The sequence below is a fragment of the Nerophis ophidion genome, linkage group LG11 (assembly GCF_033978795.1).
Source record: "Nerophis ophidion isolate RoL-2023_Sa linkage group LG11, RoL_Noph_v1.0, whole genome shotgun sequence".
In the NCBI taxonomy this organism is placed as follows: Eukaryota; Metazoa; Chordata; class Actinopteri; order Syngnathiformes; family Syngnathidae; genus Nerophis; species Nerophis ophidion.
In genome coordinates, this window is record NC_084621.1 from 65,690,953 (window position 1) to 65,717,650 (window position 26,698).

At 40.7% G+C, this 26,698-nt stretch overlaps 1 protein-coding gene across 3 annotated transcripts in view; it reads right to left on the reverse strand.

The window, feature by feature from the left end:
- spire1b (spire-type actin nucleation factor 1b) overlaps positions 1 to 26,698 on the reverse strand; it is a 106,361-nt gene that overhangs the window by 16,795 nt on the left and 62,868 nt on the right. The window contains exons 5-12 of one of the 3 annotated variants that reach the window (XM_061916506.1): positions 22,195 to 22,269; positions 20,593 to 20,757; positions 17,561 to 17,647; positions 15,633 to 15,762; positions 5,405 to 5,455; positions 4,558 to 4,721; positions 4,366 to 4,459; positions 854 to 996 (exon numbers count right to left, since the gene is read on the reverse strand). In XM_061916506.1, coding sequence (XP_061772490.1) covers positions 854 to 996; positions 4,366 to 4,459; positions 4,558 to 4,721; positions 5,405 to 5,455; positions 15,633 to 15,762; positions 17,561 to 17,647; positions 20,593 to 20,757; positions 22,195 to 22,269 — 909 coding nt within the window. Of the gene's footprint in view, positions 1 to 853; positions 997 to 4,365; positions 4,460 to 4,557; positions 4,722 to 5,404; positions 5,456 to 13,045; positions 13,088 to 15,632; positions 15,763 to 17,560; positions 17,648 to 20,592; positions 20,758 to 22,194; positions 22,270 to 26,698 lie in introns of all 3 variants that reach the window. The other 2 variants (XM_061916507.1, XM_061916508.1) reach the window with 2 other exon arrangements.

The window sequence follows — 26,698 nt, forward strand, 5'->3', positions numbered from 1 at the left end:
GGAGCTAGCACTGAGCGCTGGGACGGAGAGGCTTCGCGGTGTCTCGACTGGGTGAGCAGGTGTCGGACACCTCAGTCACCTTGGACGTATCCTCGCTCATCCATGCGGACTGGACACTGGCCGAAAGTGGAGTCGGCTGTCTTGGTTGCTTTGTTGGGTCTGCTCCTGTCTCTGGCCATGCTCCCTCCACCCCAGCGGACGATGGCGTGGAACACCGCAGAGGCCACCACAGTGGATATGTTTCTTTTACTTTTTATTCATAGCTGTATGTAGAAGTGTCTGCTTGTATCTGCTGCTTTAATGTCTTTAATGTCCTCTGTGTTCTTTGATGTTTCCCTCTGACACACATGTAAGAGGGATGTGTACTATGGCTATGAGTTGTTGTTTTTTTTTTTTCCCCTTGGCCTCAGTCTGCACCCCCACTCCAGGGCCCAGGCTAAGACCGATTATTTTCATTTTATTTTAATCTTCTATTCTCCCCCCCCCCCCCCCTTGTTTACCTGTATGTCATCTTTTTTGTAAGGGGCGCTGGAAGCCGGCAGACCCGTCAGCGATCCTGTTCTGTCTCCCTGTAATGTTTGTCTGATCTTGAATGGGATTGTGCTGAAAATTGTAATTTTCCTGAAGGAACTCTCCTGACGGAATAAATAAAGTACTATCTATCTATCTATCTATCTATGTATTCAGCCCTTGGTGGACTTGACAATATTTTGTGGGGGGGGGGAGATCTATGCCTCGGAAGTTGTGCATGTCTGCTGCGGGCTGAAAATGGCCCTCAGACTGCACTTTGGACATCACACCACTGCCAAGTAGGTTCAAGGTTACCTAAGGAGGTCAGACATTGTTAACTCACCAGAGATTTAGAGTTCTGTTTAGAGGGCCGCTGAAAGAGTCGGACATTGGTCGGGGTTTCCTTCTCAATGGAGTGTCTCCTCTGGGGCGTCTGGCGCCTCTCCGGCTGCGGTGTGGATGAGATGGGCAGGAACAGCGGGGGAGCTTGTGTTTAAAAGAGTAGAACAACACAACCATTAAAAGAAGAAGGAAATTAAAATATTAATAAAAAAATATTCTTATAAAGGAATAGTGTTGTCAATTTTTTTTTCTGCTTTTTAATCTACATTTATCGCGCTTCCTTTTGAATGACTGGAGACTCAAGAAAGGAATATAAAGTCCCTTTAAATAATGATATAGATTTATATAGATTGTATGTATATAGTCTGTTATTACACTTAAAAATGTAATTTCTTTCAGTGTCAATGTCTACTCTGTCCATTTGTATTTGTGTTAGACTTTATCACTTACTGCTTCCCAATAGCTATATTTTAGTTTTACTTAGATTCAACGATAGTCTGTTTTTGTCAAATCATTTCTTTGATTAATTAATTTCTTCTATCATATTAATTAGCTTCTGTGTGTTCTATCCTGAACAAAAAGTGGTTATAATCATCTGGAAATAGTATTGACCGTAAGTCCTATGTAACTTTACAAATGTTGTTTGTATAAAGATGGAAAGGCTCCAGGATCCACCGCCTCCCCAAGAGGGACCAGCGGTAGAAAATTGATAAATGGATGGATGAACAGCTTTGGTCTCAGTATTGATTCTTGGGGTATGCCGCAAGATATATTTAGAGCTGCAGATGCGTGTTCTGTTTTTTTCTCATACCAATGTTTTCCAAGGGGAGCACCAATGTACTGTTTAGTGTTTTGATTTTGTAGCCTGTGACTATTGGTCAACTGCACATTTGCAAAACTAACACAATTAAAAGGGTCATAATCAGTTTTTTTTTCTACATTTAAAACCAATCAATCAATGTTTATTTATATAGCTCTGAATCACAAGTGTCTCAAAGGGCTGCACAAGCCACAACGACATCCTTGGTACAGAGCCCACATAAGGGCAAGGAAAAACTCACCCAGTGGGACGCGGGTGACAATGACTATGGGAAACCTTGGAGAGGACCGCATATCTGGGCAACCCCCCCCCTTTAGGGGAGACCGAAAGCAATGGATGTCGAGCGGGTCAAACATGATATTGTGAAAGTCCAGTCCATGGTGTAAAACCCTTCTTTGTGGTCTACATAACATGTAGTGGTGGTTCTTTGGTCCAAATTTTGCAAAGATTATGTTTTATAGAACATTTTCAAACCGCTTTTTGACCGTCTCTTCAGAATGTGCCTTTTTGTGTTCTTTTGTTGTTTACATGCCTCCACTTCGACAGTGTCGTCTCCTCGCCATTTTTCTGTAGTTTTAAGCACTTCCATAGCGAGTCTACGGACGCTACTTTGTATTAGAAATGGCAACAGCGGAGGATACATGTGCATGTACGAGCCAGTCTGCCCCACAACAAGAGGATAGAGAAAGAGAAGGAACTTTTTGACTAAAATGTCGGGCTCGTGCAAAGCGCTTCGGGTACAACATTATCATATATAAGGGGCGGCGTGGAGAAGTTGGGAGTGCCAGCAATCTGAGGGTTACTGGTTCAATCCCCTCCTTCTACCATCCTAGTCACTTCCGTACCCTTTGCTCCAGATGGGTCCTGATTAGCGCCTTGCATGGCAGCTCCCTCCATCAGTTTGTGAATGTGTGTGTGAATTAGAGAAGCGCGGTTTGCGGTCTCATCCGCGGAGTCCGCGGATAAACCGCGGGTCGGGCGGGTGACATGACGAAAAAATTGATTTTAATTAGATTCGGGCGGGTGGCGATTGAACCAGCCGGAACTAATTGATAAACATGGTTCTGGGATCGGTATCCTTTACCATTCAAAGAGCCATGTAAGACCTTTGTCACAAAGTGAAGAAGACAATATGAGACGCTAATATTCTCTAGAATGACAGCCTGCAGTCACCCAGATAATAAGTATTAGGGCGTGCTATGAAGCCACTGACTTTGTCGCCTTCTACAACATGTACTATCTGCTTGTCAGTCCAGCATCGTGTTGTGTGTGGCTTCCGCAGCAACACGCACACGACTGCAAGGCATACTGGGTGACACGGAGTACACTAATGGTTGTGATATAAACAATTTTAACACTCTTAGTAATATGCGCCACACTGTGAAGCCACACCAAACAAGATTGACAAACACATTTCGGGAGAACATCTTCCCAGTAACACAACATAAACGCAACACAACAAATACCCAGAATCCTTTGTATCCATGACACGTCCTGACTATTTTATACACCCCAGGAATTGTCATGGGTACAAAGGATTCTGGGTATTTGTTGTGTTGCGTTCATGTTGTGTTACTGGGAGGATGTTCTCCCGAAATGTGTTTGTCGATCTTGTTTGGTGTGGCTTCACAGCGTGGCGCATATTAGTAAGTGTTAAAATTGTTTATATCACAACCATCTCTGTATCACCCAGTATGCCTTTCAATCTTGTACGTGTGAAAGCGGAAGCTGCACACAACATGTTGCCGGACTAACAACCGGCTCGTAAATGTTGAAGGTGTCAAAGGCAATGGCTTCACAGCACGCCCATATTTTTGACATCAGGATGAACGGCAATTGGATATTCGTGAGAACGTTAGCGGCTCCAATTGTCTTCATTACTATGTGAAACGGGTTTAAATAGCTCTGTGAGTGGTAAAGGTGGCCGACCTCTGATGTATTTCAGCGGGCGGGCGGTTACGGTTCCGATAAAATGTTGGTTCAGGTGGACGGCGGGTGGATGACGACTTTGGTGATGCGGTTGCGGATGATATAATTGTCTATCCGCGCATCTTTAGTGTGAATGGGTGAATGTGGAAATAGTGTCAAAGCACTTTGAGTTCCTTAAAAAGGTAAAAAAGCGCTATACAAGTAAAATTTACCATATATGAAGATATCGGCTAATGTCACACTTGGGAAAAACGTAACAAATTTGGTCAAATTCACAACAGAGGATGTGTGAAGGAAGATTGTTTTATGAATATCTCCACCATGCCTTCATGATTTGATTTCAAATTATCAGCACATTCCGAATACACAAAAACAGGTAGCACTAGTGAAGTGAAGTGAATTATATTTATATAGCGCTTTTTCCTCTAGTGACTCAAAGCGCTTTACATAGTGAAACCCAATATCTAAGTTACATTTAAACCAGTGTGGGTGGCACTGGGAGCAGGTGGGTAAAGTGTCTTGCCCAAGGACACAACAGCAGTGACTAGGATGGCGGAAGCGGGAATCGAACCTGCAACCCTCAAGTTGCTGGCACGGCCACTCTACCAACCGAGCTAAACCGCCCCACTAGGTAAGAAAAGATGGTATAAAAGGTCCCCTTTAAACAAACTGCCCAAAATGTGTTGCCAGAAATATTTCGACAGCCCTAAAAATAACAAAAGAAAAGGTAAGGGCGATTATGAAATGAACAGTTCAAGACTCACTCTTCTTTCCCAGTGCTGACTCCGGAGAGGTGTCATCCATCAGAGATGTCGCCACACTCGAGGTGCTGATTGATCTGTTCCCTGTGATCTCATCCTGAATAAACATATGGAACACACAATCACACATATGTCACAATTGGCTGTGTCAAAGAACAGTTAGGAAGAAAGAGAAAAACAAAAGCCCACACTGACATCGGAGTCAGAGCTGTCGAGCTCAGCCAGACTGGGAGCCTTCAGAAGCTTCTTCCTCTGGGGTACGGACTGAGATCCGGAGGGTTGCACTTTTGGAGATGATGGTTCATTGTTCAAAGACAGAGTGCTGGACGTCCTCCTGCCCATGTATGGACTAAATTCCTCTACATAGAGCCACGACACACAAAAGACTGTCATTCAAACAACCAAACAGAGAGCAATGGATCTCCAAACATTACCTCTTGAGATTCCTTGCATTTAAGTGTCTAATTCCAAATTGGTTGTGAGTGTCTTGTTGAGAATAGTATCATGATGAGGGTAAAGTCAAACAATGCAGTGAATCCTGATAAAAGAGGACAATGGAGATCCATTCCGAGAGGGTCGGGAAGGGTTGGTTTAAGCACAGGATATTGGAGGAAGCGGGTGTTAAAACACAGAGCATGGAGGCCCCAAATACCTAGACAGCCATCACTTGATATTTAGAGATTATACATCTTTAAACATAAAAGGCTTAATTCATAGTAAGTCAGCTTTGTATAGAACTCAGATAGTTTACCTTGCTGGTTTATGGCAGTGCAAGAATTGTTTATACGGGGAAAAAAAACTTGGGAGGGTTGGAGTTAGTGTGAAATATTGAGACAAGTCACAGTTAATCTGTAATTGCTCTCCACTTTGTGGAGTAATATGCTCATTAACCCATCTTGTCTTTCATAAAGGTCAGCATTCTACACTTTATTTTTGTATCTGATCAGAGGATGCTTTAGTGAGCAGCCAGGGAGGCAGACAGACAAGGTAAAGGTTGAAAAATAAACCTTCAAGCATTGCTGCAACATTGCTCATACGTTACCTAGTCCCGTACGGAACAAGTCCTGTGGCATACTGCGAGTTTTGCCAAAACCTAGAAGTGGGATACCTCCTTTATTAGGGAACGCTAGACATCAACATTTGTCATATATTTTGCAAAGCCTTTTGAGTGATCTTATTTCAATTAAACAATGCAACTTTTTTTTAAAGCTTCTTCAAAATACTAACCCAGTACCTTACCTGGATTTAAGACCGTTGCTATATTTGTGTATTGGAAAAGTGGCTCTCCCATAATTAAACACCTCAAAAATAGCTCTTCTCATGTAGCATTTCCATTAGATGTGATGTCATTTTTTGAGCGGGAAGGCAACTGTGATAATGACAGATACTCAATGAGCCAAGATAAACAAATATCAAGTGGTGGTTTTAGAGGTAGAAAAAATGGACTAATGAAGGTTGTGGTTTTAAAGTGCTGTATCTGAGCCCTTTGAGGATCATTACGGCCTTAAGTGTCATGCAGCAGTGTCAAAGTGAAAGTGAAAGGAACGTTCAAACTAAGATCTTCAAACAATGGAGGCATTAAATGGATTCCAATCACTTGGAACAGTTAATTTAGGCCCACTGAGTTTGATCACTCAGGAAGTGACAATGCTGTTTGAAAACAAGGCCTCTTTACCATTTTGAAAACAAGACTAAAATTGTCACAAATACAAACCCCGTTTCCATATGAGTTGGGAAATTGTGTTGAATGTAAATATAAACGGAATACAATGACTTGCAAATCATTTTCAACCCATATTCAATTGAATATGTTACAAAGACAACATATTTGAAGTTAAAATGGATAAACATTTTTTTTTTGCAAATAATCATTAACTTTAGAATTTGATGCCAGCAACACGTGACAAAGAAGTTGGGAAAGGTGCCAATGAATACTGATAAAGTTGAGGAATGCTCATCAAACACTTATTTGGAACATCCCACAGGTGTGCAGGCTAATTGGGAACAGTTGGGTGCCATGATTGGGTATAAAAGCAGCTTCCATAAAATGTTAAGTCATTCACAAACAAGGATGGGGCGAGGTACACCCCTTTGTAAGCAAATTGTCGAACAGTTTTAGGACAACATTTCTCAACGAGCTATTGCAAGGAATTTAGGGTTTTTACCATCTACAGTCCGTAAAATCATCAAAAGGTTCAGAGAATCTGGAGAAATCACTGCACGTAAGCGATAATATTACGGACCTTTGATCCCTCAGGCGGTACTGCATCAAAAACCGACATCAGTGTGTAAAGGATATCACCACAAGGGCCCAAGAACACTTCATAAAACCACTGTCATTAACTGCAGTTGGTCACTACATTTGTAAGTGCAAGTTAAAACTCTACTATACAAGGCGAAAGCCATTTATCAACAACACCCAGGAACGCCGCCGGCTTCGCTGGGCCCGAGCTCATCTAAGATGGACTAATGAAAAGTGGTAAAGTGTTCTGTGGTCTGACGAGTCCACATTTCGAATTATATTTGGAAACTGTGGACGTGGTGTCCTCCAGAACAAAGAGGAAGATAACCATCCGGATTGTTATAGGCGCAAAGTTCAAAATCCAGCATCTGTGATGGTATGGGGGTGCATTAGTGCCCAAGGCATGGGTAACTTACACATCTGTGAAGGCACCATTAATGCTAAATATGTTGTCATCCAAGCAACGTTATCATGGACGCCCCTGCTTATTTCAGCAAGACAATGCCAAGCCCCGTGTTACAACAGCGTGGCTTCGTAGTAAAAGAGTGCGGGGACTTTCCTGGCCCGCCTGCAGTCCAGACATGTCTCCCATCGAAAATGTGTGGCGCATTATGAAGCGAAAATTACGACAGGCTGTTGAACGACTAAAGCTCTACATGAAACAAGAATGGGAAAGAATTCCACTTTCAAAGCTTCAACAATTAGTTTCCTCAGTTCCCAAACGTTTATTGAGTGTTGTTAAAAGAAAATGTGATGTAACAGAGTGGTGAACATGTCCTTTCCCAACTACTTTGGCACATGTTGCAGCCATGAAATTCTAAGTTAATTATTATTTGCAAAAGAAAAAGTTCATGAGTTTGAACATCAAATATCTTGTCTTTGTAGTGCATTCAATTGAATATGGGTTGAAAATGATTTTCGAATAATTGTATTCTGTTTTTTATTTACATCTAACACAATTTCCCAACTCATGGAAACGGGGTTTGTAACTTTTGTTTGACATTCTCCATTCATGTTACTAACTGAACCTTTTACAAGCAACTTGATGTTATTGTGTTAAGACAATTGTTGGAAAACATTGCTTTATCCGGGGGTCAGCAACTGGCGCATGCGGCTCTTTAGCGCCGCCTTAGTGGCTCCCTGGACTGCTTTCAGAGATGTGTGAAAATGGAAAAAGATGAAGAAAAAATATATATTTTTTTTTCTGTAGGAGAACAAACATGACACAAACCTTACTAATAGTTAGAAATCCCACTGTTTGTATTAAACATGCTTCACTGATGAGAGTATTTGGCAAGCTCCGTTTTGTCCTACTAATTTCAGCGAATTCTCAAAACTCATTGTAGTTCGTTTACATGTACAACTTTCTCTGATGCTGCCACAGAAGGACGTGTTTTATGCCACTCCTTCTTTCTCTCATTTTGTCCACCCAACGTTTTATGCTGTGCGTGAATGCACAAAAGTGAGCTTAGTTGATTGTATTGATTTGCTGAAGTGCTAATCAGGCATATTTGGTCAATCCATTACTGCAAGCTAATCGATGCTAACACGCTATTTAGACTAAATGCTTGTACATATTGCACCAGTATGCCTCGTTTGTAGCTATATTTGAGCTCATTTAATTTCCTTCACTAATGTCCTCTGTATTTAATTTATATTTGCATGTCTCATGACACATTATCTGTACGTAATATTAGCTGCATTTCTAATAGCTGTTTGTGTGCCATGTTGTTCCAGACCACAGCAAACATCACCTCGCTTGCAAAGATTGTAATAAATCCATTAGAAGAAAACAGCCTGCCATTTCCTTGAATCTGGACACACACATTTATACCTTTGGCCATTCTAAGACAGTCACTTCCAGGAGTTATCTCACCCTCTGAGACGCCTCCATTTTACTAATGATTTCTAATGTTGTAAAAATGTGTAGAATAAAAATTAAAATACAACATTTCTGTCAACGAAGTTTCGCGTCAGCCTTTGATAGTAGGCTAATATAGACCGTTACATTATGTGTTGTCTTCCATATAACACTTATATAAGACTTTTAAAGTCATTTTGATAGTAGGCTAATATAGACCATTACATTATGTGTTGTCTTCCATATAACACTTATATAAGACTTTTAAAGTCATTTTGATAGTAGGCTAATATAGAAAATTACGTCATGTGTTGGCTTCATTATAACATTTATATAAGACTTTTAATTTTTTGCGGCTCCATACAGATTTTATTTTATTTTATTTTTTGTGTGTAATATGGCTCTTTCAACATTTTGGGTTGCCGACCCCTGGCTTAATCAAAGAAAAGTTGGTTTCTAAACCAAACAGAAATTAATTGAAATGTGAACTGGATATCGTCTAAATTTACCATAAGATACAACAATATAACTAAGTCATTAGCTAAGTATAAGTTAAAGTTAAACTACCAATGATTGTCACAAACATTGGGTGTGGCGAAATTATTGTAAAGAGCGTAAAAACTGAGCATTGCAATTTTGCAGGTACCTTTTATCGATTGTATTATACATTTGATTATTGAATCCATTGTATTGTGAATATTGCACACCAATAAGAAAAAGCATAGTTTGAATTGTTGCCAGGTGAATAGTAAATAACTAAAAGATACCATTAAACAACACAATGGGCCCAGAAGTGCAAGTGGAGTAACACACACACAGAATAACCAGAGAGCATGAATGACTGGGGATGAGAATATGTCGGGATGAGAGACCTTGCTTCTGTAAGAGGGAAGTGACACCCTTAATATCTCATTCACATTTGTGTCATTGGCTATTTGAAAACAGTGTTTCTGGTGGATTAAAAATACATCACCAAGTACAGTGCTTAGTGTTTCCTGCACACTACTCTGTCAGCATCCTGAATACATTGTGCAAAGTCACCCGTAGCAATGAAAAACCCTTCTGCAGAATGTAGAATGGCGACGACTGAAGACGTTGGCCAAGATGGGAGTCACAGTTTGCTGGCGTACTCAATTTTTTAAATTGGAAACAGAGCAGAAGTCCTAACCAGACATGTTTTGTGACACAATCCTGTTCATGTAGTCTGACAGGAGTAATGAAAATTTATTTTCAAATGTTGTCCTCATAACGGTGCTTTAAGAAAACGGTTCAAGTCTTTGTAGTAACAATAATCAGAACAGATGAATGCGATGCAAAAAAAGCAAAAAAACAAAACAAAAAAATAACACTGCATTGGAACTTGTTTATGTTGCGACTGGCTGACTCACTTTGACATAAACAATTGTTGACGTAATCAATTATATCCATCCATCCATTTTCTACCGCTTATTCCCTTTCGGGGTCGCGGGGGGCGCTGGCGCCTATCTCAGCTACAATCGGGCGGAAGGCAGGGTACACCCTGGACAAGTCGCCACCTCCTCGCAGGGCCAACACAGATAGACAGACAACATTCACACTCACATTCACACACTAGGGACCATTTAGTGTTGCCAATCAACCTATCCCCAGGTGCATGTCTTTGGAAGTGGGAGGAAGCCGGAGAACCAGGAGGGAACCCACGCATTCACGGGGAGAACATGCAAACTCCACACAGAAAGATCCCGAGCCTGGATTTGAACCCAGGACTGCAGGAACTTCATATTGTGAGGCAGACGCACTAACCCCTCTGCCACCGTGAAGCCCCAATTATATAACTGAAAAATTACACAATATATACACAAATGCAGAAATAGAATGTGGGGGAAAAAACTGCCATACTTTAAAAAATCTAACTTCAAAAGTAAATGGGCAAGTAATGGTAATTTATTTTTCAGTTATATAATTGAAAAATAAATTACCATTACTTGCCCATTTACTTTTGAAGTTAGATTTTTTAAAGTATGGCAGTTTTTTTCCCACATTCAATTTCTGCATTTGTGTATGTTCGGATTTAAATTCCTGGTTTTCACACGATATTTATACTCTCAAATATGTGCATTTTGTTAGCTGCTGTTGTACAACCCAGGTTAGTACTGCTGTGCTTTTATTTTTAGACTTATTTTGCACTGGACATTAAGTAATTCTGTGCACGTTTTAGGACCTGCGACCACCGGCTCTGGAGCCACATGTGGCTCTTCTGCCTCCTTGTTGTGGCTACCACAGACTTTTTTAAGCCCTGAGTGAGAAATTGCATTTTTGCTCTTGCATTTTTAAAGAGTCCTATAATTTCCGACTGTCTGTGAGGCCGTGAACGCACACAGGCTGAGTTCTAAGACCAAGGAAGGCAAGTAGAAGAGACTGCAAGATGTCTCAGTTCAGCTTTCACAAGTGTGCAACCCCTCAAGGGAGCTAACCATGAATACTTGCCCAAAAAATTCAAAAATCTTATAGGGGAAAAAGAAAGTTTTTGTTTTCACCTGTACAGATTGCTTTTCCTGTAAAATAAATAAAAAAAGTTTCTAAGCTGTGTACATTTTGCGGCTCCATAGCATTTTTCTTTAATGGAATATGCAGCAAATAGTCTTTTTTGATAGTAAAGGTTGCAGACCCCAGCAGCTGATCGTAGTGTTCACACTGCTTAGCCATAATGATGAAGTTAATAATAAACAAAACAAAACCATTTTTCACAGAAAGTCTCAAGTTTTATGTCGACACAAGCTGTCGACACATGTATATTGACATTGAACGGGCACGTTTTAGTATGCAAAATAACACATTGGACTTGCTCTACTTAGCGAGACTTCAGTGTACTGCACTAAAGCATCAAAGCGATAATCCAAGCAATACCTGCATGGTAATCAACACTAAAATAATTTTGACAACAGGCAAGAAATAACAGAACAGAAAAATCAAACCTGTCCAGGTATTAGGCCCAAAAGTCCATTCCAAGAAGTTAGGATAGAATAGAGGTGGGTCAGTTGCTAAGGTTAGCTGATAGTGCCAGTTGTTTTTTTTCATTGCTACCAGTGCAGCAATCAATCAATTGTTTTTTTTTTTTTAGTACGTTTTAGTTGCACATTTTTTTTAGAAAAATATTTTAAATTGTATGCACATTTTATTGTAGTTGATAGTAGGGGTGTGGGAAAAAAATGGATTCGAATTTTAATCGCGATTCTCACATGCGATTCAGAATCGATTCTCATTTTTTGAAAATTTTTTTTTTTTAAATTATCAATCCAACAAAACAATACACAGCAATACCATAACAACTGAATCCAATTCCAAAACCAAACCTGACCCAGCAACACTAGGAACTGCAATAAACAGAGCAATTGAGAGAAGACACAAACGCCGACACAGAATAAACCAAAAGTAGTGAAACAAAAATGAATATTATCAACAACAGTATCAATATTAGTTATAAATTCAACATAGCAGTGATTAAAAATCCCTCATTGACATTATCATTAGACATTTATAAAAATTAAAACAAAAGAACAATAGTGTCACAGTGGCTTACACTTGCATCGCATCTCATAAGCTTGACAACACACTGTGTCCAATATTTTCACAAAGATAAAATGAGTCATATTTTTGGTTTGTTTAATAGTAAAAAAAAAAATTCCATTATTGCAATCATTGATAAAACATTGTCCTTTACAATTATAAAAGCTTTATACAAAAATCTACTACTCTGCCTGCATGTCAGCAGACTGGGGTAGATCCTGCTGAAATCCTATGTATTGAAACAATAGAGAATCCATTTAAATCGGGAAAAAATCGTTTTTGAATCGAGAATCATGTTGAATTGAAAAAAATAATTGATTTTGAATCGAATCGTGACCCCAAGATTCAATATTGAGCCGAATCGTGGCACACCCAAAAAGTCGCAGCCCTAGTTGATAACATCTTTTTTACAGTTTTTGGCCATTAAGAACGTTACAATGTTGTTCAAAATAGCAAGAGTTTCATGCCGCAAAATAATTTTTTCTGTAATTCAAACAAATCTGATGTCAACCAGCATCATGGAAAGCATTGATCCACTGTAATTACAGGAAGCATGTATGAAACAGCCCTGCGATGAGGTGGCGACTTGTCCAGGGTGTACCCCGCCTTCCGCCCGATTGTAGCTGAGATAGGCGCCAGCGCCCCCCGCGACCCCAAAAGGGAATAAGCGGTAGAAAATGGATGGATGGATGTATGAAACAGAGTATTAATATACAGAAAACAGCCAAATGACTTTTTAGAAATTGCTGAATTTTTGTTGTTTTTATTTTCAAATGACTAATTTCTGTAATTAGTCAATCATAATATGTTTGGTGTCACACATTTACATTCCCCCCTACTGAATATTCTCCTGCATCACATTTCACATCAGCACAACCACTAAAACCACTAAAGCATGAGATTATGAATGCAGTGTGCAGATGGTTGTGTGTTTATGTGTTTGTACAGCAGATGAACAGCCATAGCAAGTGAGAAAAGGAAAAAGAGTATGAAATAAGTAAAAGCCAGGTAAGCAGCAGGAGAAGGAACGTTACCTGACGCATCAAAACTGAAAGACATGCTAAGTGGTCGAATTACTGCAACGAGAAAGTCATGGTATGTGACAGTCAATTTGATTAGGAGCTTATTATGAATAATATGCGTATGCGTCATACTTTTTAGATTGAAATGCAGAAGGCTTGTTATACTAGAGATACTGTCACAACAACTAGAAACAGCTGATGTTAGCATTGTAAATGTCTCCTATATTGCATTGTAGACATTCAAATTTGACTTTCACTGTATTGCTAACAACATTATGTACAAGGTGTCCCCTAAAGTCAGGACAAACTGGCAAAAATGATAAAAATCCTATTAAAAAATACATCCGACGGGACTTTAGATAATACTGTACGCATGTTTGATACGCATATAGCTAAAAATGTACAAATATGACAAATGTGACGGTAAATGTGTCCATATCTTTATTTGTGATTTAATATACCGGTATTGTGATTTTAGATTATTATAATGAATGTACTGTTATTGTTATCGTGTGCTGCATATAAAAAACATATTTACTTGTTTGCGTTGCAAAAATTGTTGGTTTAAATCAGGGGTCTCAAACACGCAAATATTATATTATTTTGCCTTAATGTGAAAATGTAATGTTGGTGCGGCCCGCAATTTTGATATGAATGGCGCTTTACATCGTCATACTTGTATACCCTCGATTTTTCCGGGAGACTCCCAATTTTCATTGCCCCTCCAGAGGTAATCATTCTTCCGAACATCACCCGGATAACAATATCATGGGGACACTGTGGAGGCACTTGCCTTTGGCGTCCTCTTCAACCTGTAAAAACAGCGTGCCAGCCCAGCCACATGTTGTGTTTAGCTTCTATAGACGCAGGACGGGGCTGCAAGACATAGTTGATCAACAGCCACACAGGTCACACTGAAGGTGGCCGTATAAACAACTTTAACAATGTTACAAATATGTGCCACACTGTGAACCCACACCAAACAAGAATGACAAACACATTTTGGGAGAACATATGCGCCGTACCACAACATAAACACACCAGAAAAAATACCCAGAATCCCATGCAGCCCTAACTCTTCCTGGCTACAATATACACCCCCGCCGCCCCCAACCCCGCCCCCTATTGTAGCACGGAACAGTTAAGGCTGCATTGGATTCTGGGTATTTGTTCTGTTGTGTTTATGTTGTGTTACGGTGCGGATGTTCTCCCAAAATGTGTTTGTCAATATCTTGTTTGGTGTGGGTTCACAGTGTTGCGCATATTTGTAACAGTGATAAAGTTGTTTATACGACCAGCCTCAGTGTGACCTGTATGGCTGTTGATCAAGTATGTTTTGAAGTCACTTCCGTGGGTCTGCAGAAGCCTCATACAATATGTGGCTGGGCCGGCATACTGTTTGTACGCTGGGAAAGTGGAAGAGACGGCAGATTGTGTAGAGGAAACTAAGTGCAGTGCCCTTAATATTTTTGCCCGGGTGAAATCCGGGAGAATGATTGCCCTGGGAGATTGTCGGGAGGGGCACTGATATTCGGGTGTCTCCCGGAAAGATCGCGGGAGTAGGCAAGTATGTTGCTAGGGCGGGAAAACCATTCAAGGAAGGTCCATCCATCCATCCATCATCTTCCGCTTATCCGAGGTCGGGTCGCGGGGGCAACAGCCTAAGCAGGGAAACCCAGACTTCCCTCTCCCCAGCCACTTCGTCTAGCTCTTCCCGGGGGATCCCGAGGCGTTCCCAGGCCAGCCGGGAGACATAGTCTTCCCAACGTGTCCTGGGTCTTCCCCGTGGCCTCCTACCGGTTGGACGTGCCCTAAACACCTCCCTAGGGAGGCGTTCGGGTGGCATCCTGACCAGATGCCCGAACCACCTCATCTGGCTCCTCTCCATGTGGAGGAGCAGCGGCTTTACTTTGAGTTCCTCCCGGATGGCAGAGCTTCTCACCCTATCTCTAAGGGAGATAGGGTGAGAAGGAAGATGAATTCATTAAAAAGTGCATGTTAGATTTTTTTAAAGAAATCTTTTCTTGCGGCCCAGCCTCACCCAGTTTCTGCATCCAGTGGCCCCCAGGTAAATTGAGTTTGAGAACCCTGGTTTAAATAATCAGAATCAGAAATACTTTAATAATCCCCGAGGGGATATTAAGATTTTCAGCACAATCCCATTAAAAAGCCAACAAACATTACAGGGTCTGCCAAGTAAATGAATATATTAATTTGTATTAATTATTAATGTATTTAAACTGTTTTTTGGAATAATGTACTGTCTATCGATCTATCTATCTATCTATCTATCTATCTATCTATCTATCTATCTATAATTCCAGACGTTATGGAAAACCTGTAGCGTATTTAGTAAAGCAATAAAAAGGTGATAGCTGCAAAGCAAAAGACAGTTGAGGCTGCATGTGCATCAAGTGCAGAAAGCAGTTTGGGATTTGTAAGTAATTTGTGCATAGTGTTTAATTTTACTGTAGTTTCATGAGAAATCAATATTTATTAAAACAAATTACATGTCGGGCTTTTATTTTGGTGGTGAGACCCATTGGTCAGCTGTTGTATGAGAAAGAAAACAATGAGAGATAAGAGTTGAAGATCTTACCCAGTCGGCCCCTGCGGATCTGATCGGGAGACACGGATCGTAGTTTCCTCTCAGATTTAATTTCCTTGAGTATCCTTTCATGAAGCGTAGGAGGAGGCTGTGTTGGTGGCTTGAGTTTACGTGCAGACACCTTTCCAAATATAGGATAATTACTGATATGCTTTGACCAAAAAAACCCGTGCAGGTGTTCAATAAAACAGTCGGCATCGAATAATAAGAATGTTTCAATCAGGGTTTATTCTGCTGATTTCCACACCGATCGTCCTTGAGCGAGATCGGCCGATACCAATACCGATCATATTTACTAACTGTAAATTTTTCAATTTATTTATGGTGAGTGCTATTGACAGTTTAACAATATCTACACAATATTTAAACTAGTTTTTCATTGTCTTTATTACAAATAATTGTTTGAGCAAAACAAAGTCAATAGTACACAATAACTAAACAAACGTAAAAACTACTATCTACCATTCATTTAAACCACTTGTTTTTTCCCCCCAAAGTCTTATTGTGTCTATGGAAAATAATCTACAAGTTTGTAATCACCAACAAAACAACAAATAAATTATTTTGAGGAAAATTAAAATTTCGACTTACTCACATAATCATATACTGATACTACCCATGCTGAATTTATGGATGGATCCGTCCTCCTCTTACATATCATGTACTAACTGTGACACTGTGTTAAAAATAAATAGTCTCACCTAGAGGGGATCAGTGTTTTTGATCCACAGTAAAAAGCATTAATTGGCAATGGTGATCACATACTTTTTCAAGAAAATCGTCTGAAACTGAACAGTGGCTGATTGATCAGCACATCTCTCATGAGTATCAACACAGATTAATCACCCAGTTTGGTTGAGATACGACAGAGGTATTCAAGTTAAGTGTTTTAGGGGCCTAATTTGCAGAAAGCTAAGGACCAGGCAGCCAGACTTATTTAATGTATATTCCGGAGAACCAACGTCGTCTTCTTGGGGCGGTATAGCTCGGTTGGTAGAGTGGCCGTGCCAGCAACTTGAGGGTTCCAGGTTCGATCCCCACTTCCGCCATCCGAGTCGGTGCCGTTGTGTCCTTGGGCGAGACACTTTACCCATCTGCTCTCAGTGCCACCCACACTGGTTTAAATGTAACTTAGATATTGAGTTTCACTATGTAAAAGCGCTTTGAGTCACTAGAGAAAAGCGCTATATAAATATAATTCACTTCACTAATTCACTACCTACAGTAGGAAGGGGACTCATATGGCCCAATTTGTTGCAGTTTACCTGAGACATGAAACGTGACGAATTAGGGGGTGCACTATCCACTTTAGCCGCCAGATGACAGTAGAGTGTTAGCAACAGAGTGTTGAAAATCCTAAAATGCACTTTGTGGCAAATACAACTTTGACCGCAGCATTTGTTGCCATGTTTTGTGACGCTTTCCATCATTTTCAGGAGACTGCATTGCAAAATGACTAGCCCCCCCACCTTCCTATTAGGCGGGTTCCACCCACCCAGGATTAGGGCCATATGAATCCCTTCCTTAGTGTACATATTTAACCATTTAAAATTAATTTAATAATTGTGTAGGGCCAGTTGTAATGCTTCTCTGTAAAAAAAAAATAGTCATTTTGAAGAGTGCTTCCATTATTCACATTTTTAAGCACTATATTGTTGTACGAAAACCAACCCCTATCAATTTAAAAAAATAAATCCCACACTTAAGTGAAAGAGATTGGATATTTATTGTCAGTTTTCTGGGGGTTAAATTTTGCATCGATTTTCTTGACTCATGATCAATGACTGCCTTGTTGTGGAAGAGTTGTCTACTCGATGAGCTCATAAAAAGACAGTACACTGGTCTGTTGTGCCTGATTACCAATGTCACAAGTTGCAGAAGAAGGCAAAGTGAAGAAGTAAGAGTTTAGTTTCACTCACAGGGTTAAGGGGGGGTCTGGATCTAATGAACTCCAGTATGACTTCATGTGCACTCTTTTTAAGCCTGGGTGGTACGTCACCATTCACCTGAAACAGACACACAGCAAACAAATGACTAGAGATGTCCGATAATGGCATTTTTGCCGATATCAGATATTAATCATAGATACCGATATCAACCGATACCGATATATACAGTCATGGAATCAACACATTATTAGGCCTAATATTGTTGTGATGCCATGCTGGATGGATTAAATAATGTAACAAGGTTTTCCAAAATAAATCATCTCAAGTTATGGAAAAAAAATGCCAACATGGCACTGCCATATTTATTATTGAAGTCAAAAAGTGCATTATTTTTTTTAACATGCCTCAAAACAGCTTGGAATTAGGGACATGCTCTCCCTGAGATAATCCTGATACTCATTACAACTATGGGAAATACTATACTTATTTTTTTTAAACATGCCTCCAAACAACAGCTACAAAAACAACAAAGGCACACAGCTTCCGTCCAGAGTATACTAGAGCATACTTGCCAACCTTGAGACCTCCGAATTTGGTAGATTGGGGTTGGGGGGGGGCGGGGTTTGGTGGTAGCGAGGGTGTATATTGTAGCATCCCGGAAGAGTTAATGCTGCAAGGGATTCTGGATATTTGTTCTGTTGTCTTTATGTAGAGTTACTGTGCGGATGTTCTCCCGAAATGTGTTTGTCATTCTTATTTGGTGTGGGTTCACAGTGTGGCGCATATTTGTAACAGTGTTGAGGTTGTTTACACGGCCACCCTCAGTGTGACCTGTGTGGCTGTTGATCAAGTATGCATTGCATTCACTTGTGTGTGACTGTGCCGGTACGCATGGACAGTGCCTTTAAGGTTTATTGGCGCTCTACACTTTTTCAAACAGATACCGATAATTTCCGGTATTACTTTTTAAAGCATTTATCGGTTATCGGACATCTCTACAAATGACATATTCCCCAAATACTATAATTGCAGTTCACACATATTATGTTTGGATTATTTAGGGCGTGTGTTTGTATGTACACACATCAGGCTTCAAATATTGCGGCTTTACTACATTGCCCAAAAAAACTATTTTAAGCATATTTTGGTCAACGCCAGGTATTCAATCAAGTCTTATGTCTAGTATGTATTACAGTTCAGTGTTTCTTTATCATTGGGGCTGCTTATATTAGCGATGTTGTTATTATAAGAGCTAACGCAGACAAACAATTTTTTAGCAGACGATTGATAACACACAGCAAAGTAGCCCTCTGCTGCTTTTACTGTGAGCTACGACGTCCTGCTGCTCCTGCATCATCGCGTCTCGGCTCGTCAAAGTGATTTTAGATTATAAATCATTCTTCTTGTCTGGATAATAGCCATAAATCTAGAAGTTATTCATCAGTTACATTCAATTCTTACCCGGAGATGCAGACAAACACACACAACCGAAGACGGTGTCTGCAGGGAGACTTCTTTGTTAACCCGTCGTGTGGCTCAAGATTAATTCTTCATATAAACTGGAAAATATGGACATCCTATCAGTCAAAGTAAGAGCAGACATTGTACAGTAAGCTATCGTTTCATTATGCTTGTAGTTTGCATTTATTGTTTTGCTTTAGCAATACTTCTACATGATACTTAGTGTTTCACTAAAGCTGGATCTGTTTAGCAGAGCTTCTAAAACTTGTAGCTCATCCTCCTTATATTCAAGATCAACAATATAAGGTTCTGGATCATATTTTTTCCCAACGTAATCATCGTTGGCTGTCACAAAGTCTGCATGATTTGCATGGTTGTTGCTGGGGAAGGGATCTGCAGTTCCTACCTCTACGTCACGGATTACGTGTCTGGCTAGCTCATTATCTCTCAAAATGGGTCGGGAATCTCTGTAAGATTAATACTATTTTGATCATATCTATTTGTTTGCAAACTTTATTCGTCTTTCGGTGTCATACATCAGATATATACGATGATAGCTTCTATATAGAGGAAACTGGTTTTTCCACTCTAATGGTACTTTAAAGCTTTGAATGAACTGGCCCCAAAGTACATCACGTACCTCATTCAAATGTATGCTCCAGCTTTTGCATTACGGATTCAGGGCCAGCTCCAACTTGTGGTACCTGAGACCAGACTTAACACTAAAGAAGACAGGGCCTTCTCTGTTGTGGGCCCTAAACTATTTTTTGGTCTGACCCCTCATGTCACGATGGCCCCCACTGTTGAATGTTTTAATGCTTGTCTTAAAACCCACTTTTATTTTCTGGATTTTAAATCGCCGGGAGTGGCGTGGTCCTCTGTGTTGTTTTATTATATTTTCTAGATTAGTTGTTACTTATTTTGGTGTTTTTATTAATATTAGTGTTAGATTTTGTTCATTATATAATTTAAAAAACAAATTATATATATATATATATATATATATATATTGTGTTGGATCCATTATGGATTGAACTTTCACAGTATCATGTTAGACCCGCTCGACATCCATTGCTTTCCTCCTCTCCAAGGTTCTCATAGTCATCATTGTCACCGACGTCCCACTGGGTGTGAGTTTTCCTTGCCCTTATGTGGGCCTACCGAGGATGTGGTAGTGGTTTGTGCAGCCCTTTGAGACACTAGTGATTTAGGGCTATATAAGTAAACATTGATTGATTGAGTGATATATATATATATATATATATATATAATTGTAACTATTGTCATCTTAAATGCTTTTAATTGAATGACCTTTTTTAGGTTTGTTTTATGTGCAGCATGCTGGAATCAGTTTTTTTGTTAACGGTGCGTTATAAATAAAGTGGATCGGATTTGATAAACGAGGGACGACGTACATCAATAGTGCACGTTGGGAAAGTGTCTGCGTCAGAATTGTAGTGGGCCCGTCTGAATCAAAAAGTCCAAGGTCCAACACTTGGCAGCCTGTGAGGCAGACGTGCTAACCACACAACCACCATGCTGCCCTTCAAAACAGACAGGTTCATCCTCCTATCAACAAGTTGGCCAGAGGGCATACTAACCATGACTTTGCGCAGTTTGTAGCGTTTGGACCTGATGTCATCCATAAGCATTTCGTAGGGGGTAAGTTGGTATTCAATGGGCAGAGGGTTGTACTGGCGCTCCTGCACCTTTTTAAGCTTGACTCCGTCTCGAAGATCCCTCATCACCTGAACCCAGAATCGAGCCTGACAAGGGAAGTAAAAGACATTAAGAGGGGAGAACAGGAAATATTGGTATAGAGCAGAGGTCGGCAACCCGCGGCTCTTTGATCACTCTCATGTGGCTCAACTGCATACTTACCGACCCCCCCATTTTTCTGGATTTCAATGCCTCTCCCTGAAATCTCCCGAGGATAATATCTCCCATATTTCCATCCGGACAACAATGTTGAGAGCGGGCCGTGACGGCATGCTGTTCTTACAATAACATTAACGCTCTCTAGAGCATGCTGTCGCGTGCGCCTTCATACCATGTTAACTGAGAGCCGGCCGGTCACATGTAGTGTGCGGCTGCCGTTACCACACTGACTGCAGGACATACTTGCTCAACAGCCATACAGGTTACACTGAGGGTTGTGATATAAACAACTTTAACACTCTTACTAATATGCGCCACACTGTGAACCCACACCAAACAAGAATGACAAACACATTTCGGGAGAACATCCGCACCCTAACACAACATAAACACAACAGAACAAATACCCAGAATCCCATGCGTCCCTTACTCTTCCGGGCTACATTATACACCCCCGCTACCACCAATCCCCCCGCCCCCTTCTCTCTCTCCGTGCGTCGGTTGAGGTGGGCGGGGGTGTATAGTGTAGCCCGGAAGAGTTAGGGATGCATGGAATTCTGGGTATTTGTTCTGTTGCGTTTATGTTGTGTTACGGTGCGGACGTTCTCCCGAAATGTGTTTGTCGTTCTTGTTTGGTGTGGGTTCACAGTGTGGCGCATATTAGTAAGAGTGTTAAAGTTGTTTATTCCGCCACCCTCAGTGTGACTTGTATGGCTGTTGAACAAGTATGCCTTGCAGTCACTTACGTGTGTCTGCAGAAGCCACATACAATATGTAAATAGGCTGACAAGCTGTTTGTTACGGTTGTAAAAGGTGTTAAGCACAATGTCATCACCGAATGCCGTGGTTTGGGTGAAAAGCAGCAGACAGTCGAGAGAACAGTTGCCCTGATAAATTGGGATGGTTGGCAATTGTGATGTTGTCAAGCGGCATTCATATAAAACTCGCGGGCCGCGAGTTTTATATGAATATTACATTTTTATATGAATATTACATTTTCATATAAAGGTGCGGGCTGCGTGTCTGAGACCCCTGGTTTATACATAGCACAAAGCAAAAAAAAACTTTGTATGCTGTGTTATTTCATTTTAAATTTCAAAAGGGTTTTGTGGCCCCCATTGTTTTGTTTATTTTGTAAAATGGGTCAAAATGGCTCTTTGAGTGGTTAAAGGTTGCCGACCCCTGGTATAGAGCGATATGTGAATTGGTATGCTTATGGTCTGGATGCGACAAAAAGGTCGTCTAAGACTGGGATAAAACATAATAACAGCGGTGAGATGTCTATTATTGATCAGTCAACATCAATGATAGCTCGTATACATTACCCAGTCTGCGTTTTGCAGGTCATCCAGGTCTCTGCTGGCTCCTACTGTTGCGTCTTCCTCCATCTTACGAAGGTTCTGTTGGCGAATAGAAAAAGGTGACATTTGGAATCAGGTAAAATGTGTCATCAACATGCATTATCACAATACAAACTCTATCCTCAGCCAAATGTATCTCATTTATTTCTACAGTATATTGTCTGTATTGTAGAACCCCAATGCTAGTCGTGATAACTGCATCAAACACTTAAATAATGTGGTGTGACCACTGAATAACACAAAAAGATACAACCATTAAGCAAACCTTATCTCTAAACAAGGGGCACGGATTGCGTACATTTCTTTTTCATTCACTAGTGTTAATTATGTGTGTTCCCACACTTCATATTTATGGTCAGTTCCATGGATGTAATTTGGGTGGAGGACAGGGGTACATGTCCCCTGCACTTTTTCAAAAGGCAGTTTTTGTCTACCGCACTTTTTAAAGGTCCAACAATAATGTTACGCTATTGAAAGGAGACAAGTCAAACACTAGCGCCAGGTGCAAAACGGGCTCTCAGGCTAAAGCTGGTCCTACAAGCTTATTGGTTGGCTTTCCAGGGGTGCTTTCCTGCCAATGTGACAATGATTGACAGCACGCAGCAGCCAAGCAATCACCGGCTAGATGCAAGATTAGAGCAAGTTGACCTCTACACGGCAATATGACTCACAAACAAGTACAATGTCTATTGTTCCAGCGAACGTGGTTCTATTCCCAGCTAGGACATAAAAAATAAACTAAATAATTATGCCATCTTGAAAAAACTAAGTAAAGTTATTTACAAAACCTAAAACCAGTGAAGTTTGGTATGTTGTCCATCCATTTTCTATCGCTTATTCCCTTATGGGGTCGCGGGAGACGCTGGCTCCTATCTCAGCTACAATCAGGCGGAAGGCGGGGTACACCCTGGACAAGTCGCCACCTCATCGCAGGGCCAACACACATAGACAGATAACATTCACACACTAGGGCCAATTTAGTGTTGCCAATCAACCTATCCCCAGGTGCATGTCTTTGGAAGTGGGAGGAAGCCGGAGTACCCGGAGGGAACCCACGCATTCACGGGGAGAACATGCAAACTCCACACAGAAAGATCCCGAGCCTGGGATTGAACCCAGGACTGCAGGACCTTCGTATTGTGTGGCAGACGCACTAACCCTTCTGCCACCGTGAAGCCCCCCGTTGTGTACATCGTAAATAGAAACAGAATACAATGATTTGCAAATCCTCTTCAACCTATGTTCAACTGAATAGACTGCAAAGACAAGGTACTTAACGTTCAAATGATAAAAACTTTGTTATTTTTTGCAAATATTAGCTCATTTGGAATTTGATGCCTGTGTCAAAAAAAGCTGGCACAAGTGGCAAAAAAGACTTAGAAAGTTGAGGAATGCTCATCAAACACGCATTGGAAAATCCCACAGATGAACAGGCTAATTGGGAACAGGTGGGTGCAATGATTGGGTATTAAAAGCAGCGTCCATGAAGTGCTTAGTCATTCAAAAACAAGGATGGGGCGAGGGTCACTACTTAGTCAACAAATGCATATACAAATGCTCGAACAGTTAAAGAATAACATTTCTCAATGAGCTATTGCAAGGGGTTTAGGGATTTCACCATCTAAGGCAGGCCTGGGCAATTATTTTGACTCGGGAGCCAAATTTAGAGAAAAAAATGTGTTTCGGGGCCCGGTATATGTATTTTTAGGAACACTAGTACAAAACCTCCCAACAATGTCTGATTGAATGCTAAAAACGTTATGACGGACCGCCTTAAAAAATATAAGGGAATTTTACACTCTTCTATGAACGATAAAACACAGAATATTGACAAAATATGAGCGTAACACCCCCTCTAGATTGACATATTTTACAATCCAGTGAAACGCAACAAAAATGCAGCAAACAGCGAAATATGAACGCGAAGGGTAAAAAGAACCCCATATACAATCTGATATACAGTATCTAATATATATAAAATAAATGGGTTGTACTTGTATAGCACTTTTCTACCTTCAAGGTACTCAAAGCGCTTAGACACTACTTCCACATTTACCCATTCACACACACATTCACACACTGATGGAGGGAGCTGCTATGCAAGGCGCTAACCAGCACCCATCAGGAGCAAGGGTGAAGTGTCTTGCTCAGGACACAACGGAGGTGAAGAGGTTGGTATATCACTAAGCTTTAGAACTTTGATGTAAAAATCTCACCCGCATTTCAGGCTGGTCGCTCTGGAAACACTCTGTGGAAACGTTCCCCGCCCACACTGTTTGGTGCCTCGTCTGAGCTGCTGTGACGTAAATTACCATAGTAACTAATTCAATTACCAAAGTAACTAGTATATAGAGTAAAAGCGCAGATTCAAACCATTGAAATACTGTGTATATTTCAAAACTTACAGTCATTTGAAAACATCACTGCACATCATAATGGCAGCTACACTTTCCATCTTAAAAATCCCAAAAAATTGTTCGGGAATGCCCGGCGGGCCAGATTGAAATGCTTAACGGGCCGCATGTGGCCTTTGGGCATTAATTTGCCCAGGTCTGATCTACGGTCTGTAATATCATCAAAAGGTTCAGAGAATCTGGAGAAATCACTGCACGTAAGCAGCAAGGCCGAAAAATAATACATGATTGAACAGTTTGTTTTCTATTCATATTACTCCAAAAATTGCATGCCCCCTGTACACGAACCAGTTGTGTCCTCCCCAGTTTTGAAATCCAAATTTCGTTCCTGGTCGATTGTAACTTCTGTATTTACTGCCTACAAATGGAGTAGCAGTGTAAAATTGCAACGAGCATCACACGGAAATTTTGGGACTCTAGTGAAATGCCAACTGAACTCAACCAGACCAAACATCTTAGTAGAAATATATAGGCACACAAACAAATTCCCTCTGCCTAATATTGTGCTTTTCAGGCCAAACCAAGAGGAAATGTGTCACATGACTGTGTCAAGCTATTGGGGGCGGCATAGCTCGGTTGGTGGCAACCAGCAACTTGAGGGTTGCAGGTTCGATTCCCGCTTCCGCCATCCTAGTCACTGCCGTTGTGTCCTTGGGCAAGACACTTTACCCACCTTCCCCCAGTGCCACCCACACTGGTTTTAAATGTAACTTAGATATTGGGTTTTACTATGTAAAGCGCTTTGAGTCACTAGAGAAAAGCGCTATATAAATATAATTCACTTCACTTCACTTCACAACAAATTCCCTGTGCCTAATACTGTGCTTTTCAGGCCAAACCAAGAGGAAATGTGTCACATGACTGTGTCAAGCTATTGGGAGGTCTATATGCACTTTCATCCTGCCCATGAACAGCTGCCATGACTGCAGTATAAGCTACGCTGTGTATTTGTTACATAACAACACTCACACAATGTCATTCATTTTGCTGCATCATGACTGCAGGACTACAGCCTGTACAGTGCTCCATTGTTACATGGCAACGTGGAAGCGCTTACGGGATTAAAGCAGGCCATTTAGGGAAAATACTATTCATCGAGCTAGTGAAGAGCGTGTTAGTTATTGGAAGAGGTCCATTAACCTCTGTGGAATTACCAATATGGCACACAAACGTCACATGTTGTACATGATGATCATATCCTGTTCAGAGTAACAGCGATGGATTATATATTATGGATTATATATATATATATATATATATATATACAGTGGGGCAAAAAAGTATTTAGTCAGCCAGCGATTGTGCAAGTTCTCCCACTTAAAATGATGACAGAGGTCTGTAATTTTCATCATAGGTACACTTCAACTGTGAGAGACAGAATGTGAAAAAAAAAGCCAGGAATTCACATTGTAGGAATTTTAAATAATTTATTTGTAAATTATGGTGGAAAATAAGTATTTGGTCAACCATTCAAAGCTCTCACTAATGGAAGGAGGTTTTGGCTCAAAATCTCACGATACATGGCCCCATTCATTCTTTCCTTAACACGGATCAGTCGTCCTGTTCCCTTAGCAGAAAAACAGCCCCAAAGCATGATGTTTCCACCCCCATGCTTCACAGTAGGTATGGTGTTCTTGGGATGCAACTCAGTATTCTTCTTCCTCCAAACACGACGAGTTGAGTTTATACCAAAACGTTCTATTTTGGTTTCATCTGACCACATGACATTCTCCCAATCCTCTGCTGTATCATCCATGTATCCATTTTGGTATGAACTCAACTCATAGTGTTTGGAGGAAGAAGAATACTGAGTTGCATCCCAAGAACACCTAACCTACTGTGAAGCATGGGGGTGGAAACATCATGCCTTGGGGCTGTTTTTCTGCTTAGGGGACAGGACGATTGATCCGTGTTAAGGAAAGAATAATTGGGGTCATGTATCGTGAGATTTTGAGCCAAAACCTCCTTAAAATTCCTACAATCTGAATTCCTGGATTTTTTTTCACATTCTGTCTCTCACAGTTGAAGTGTACCTATGATGACAATTACAGACC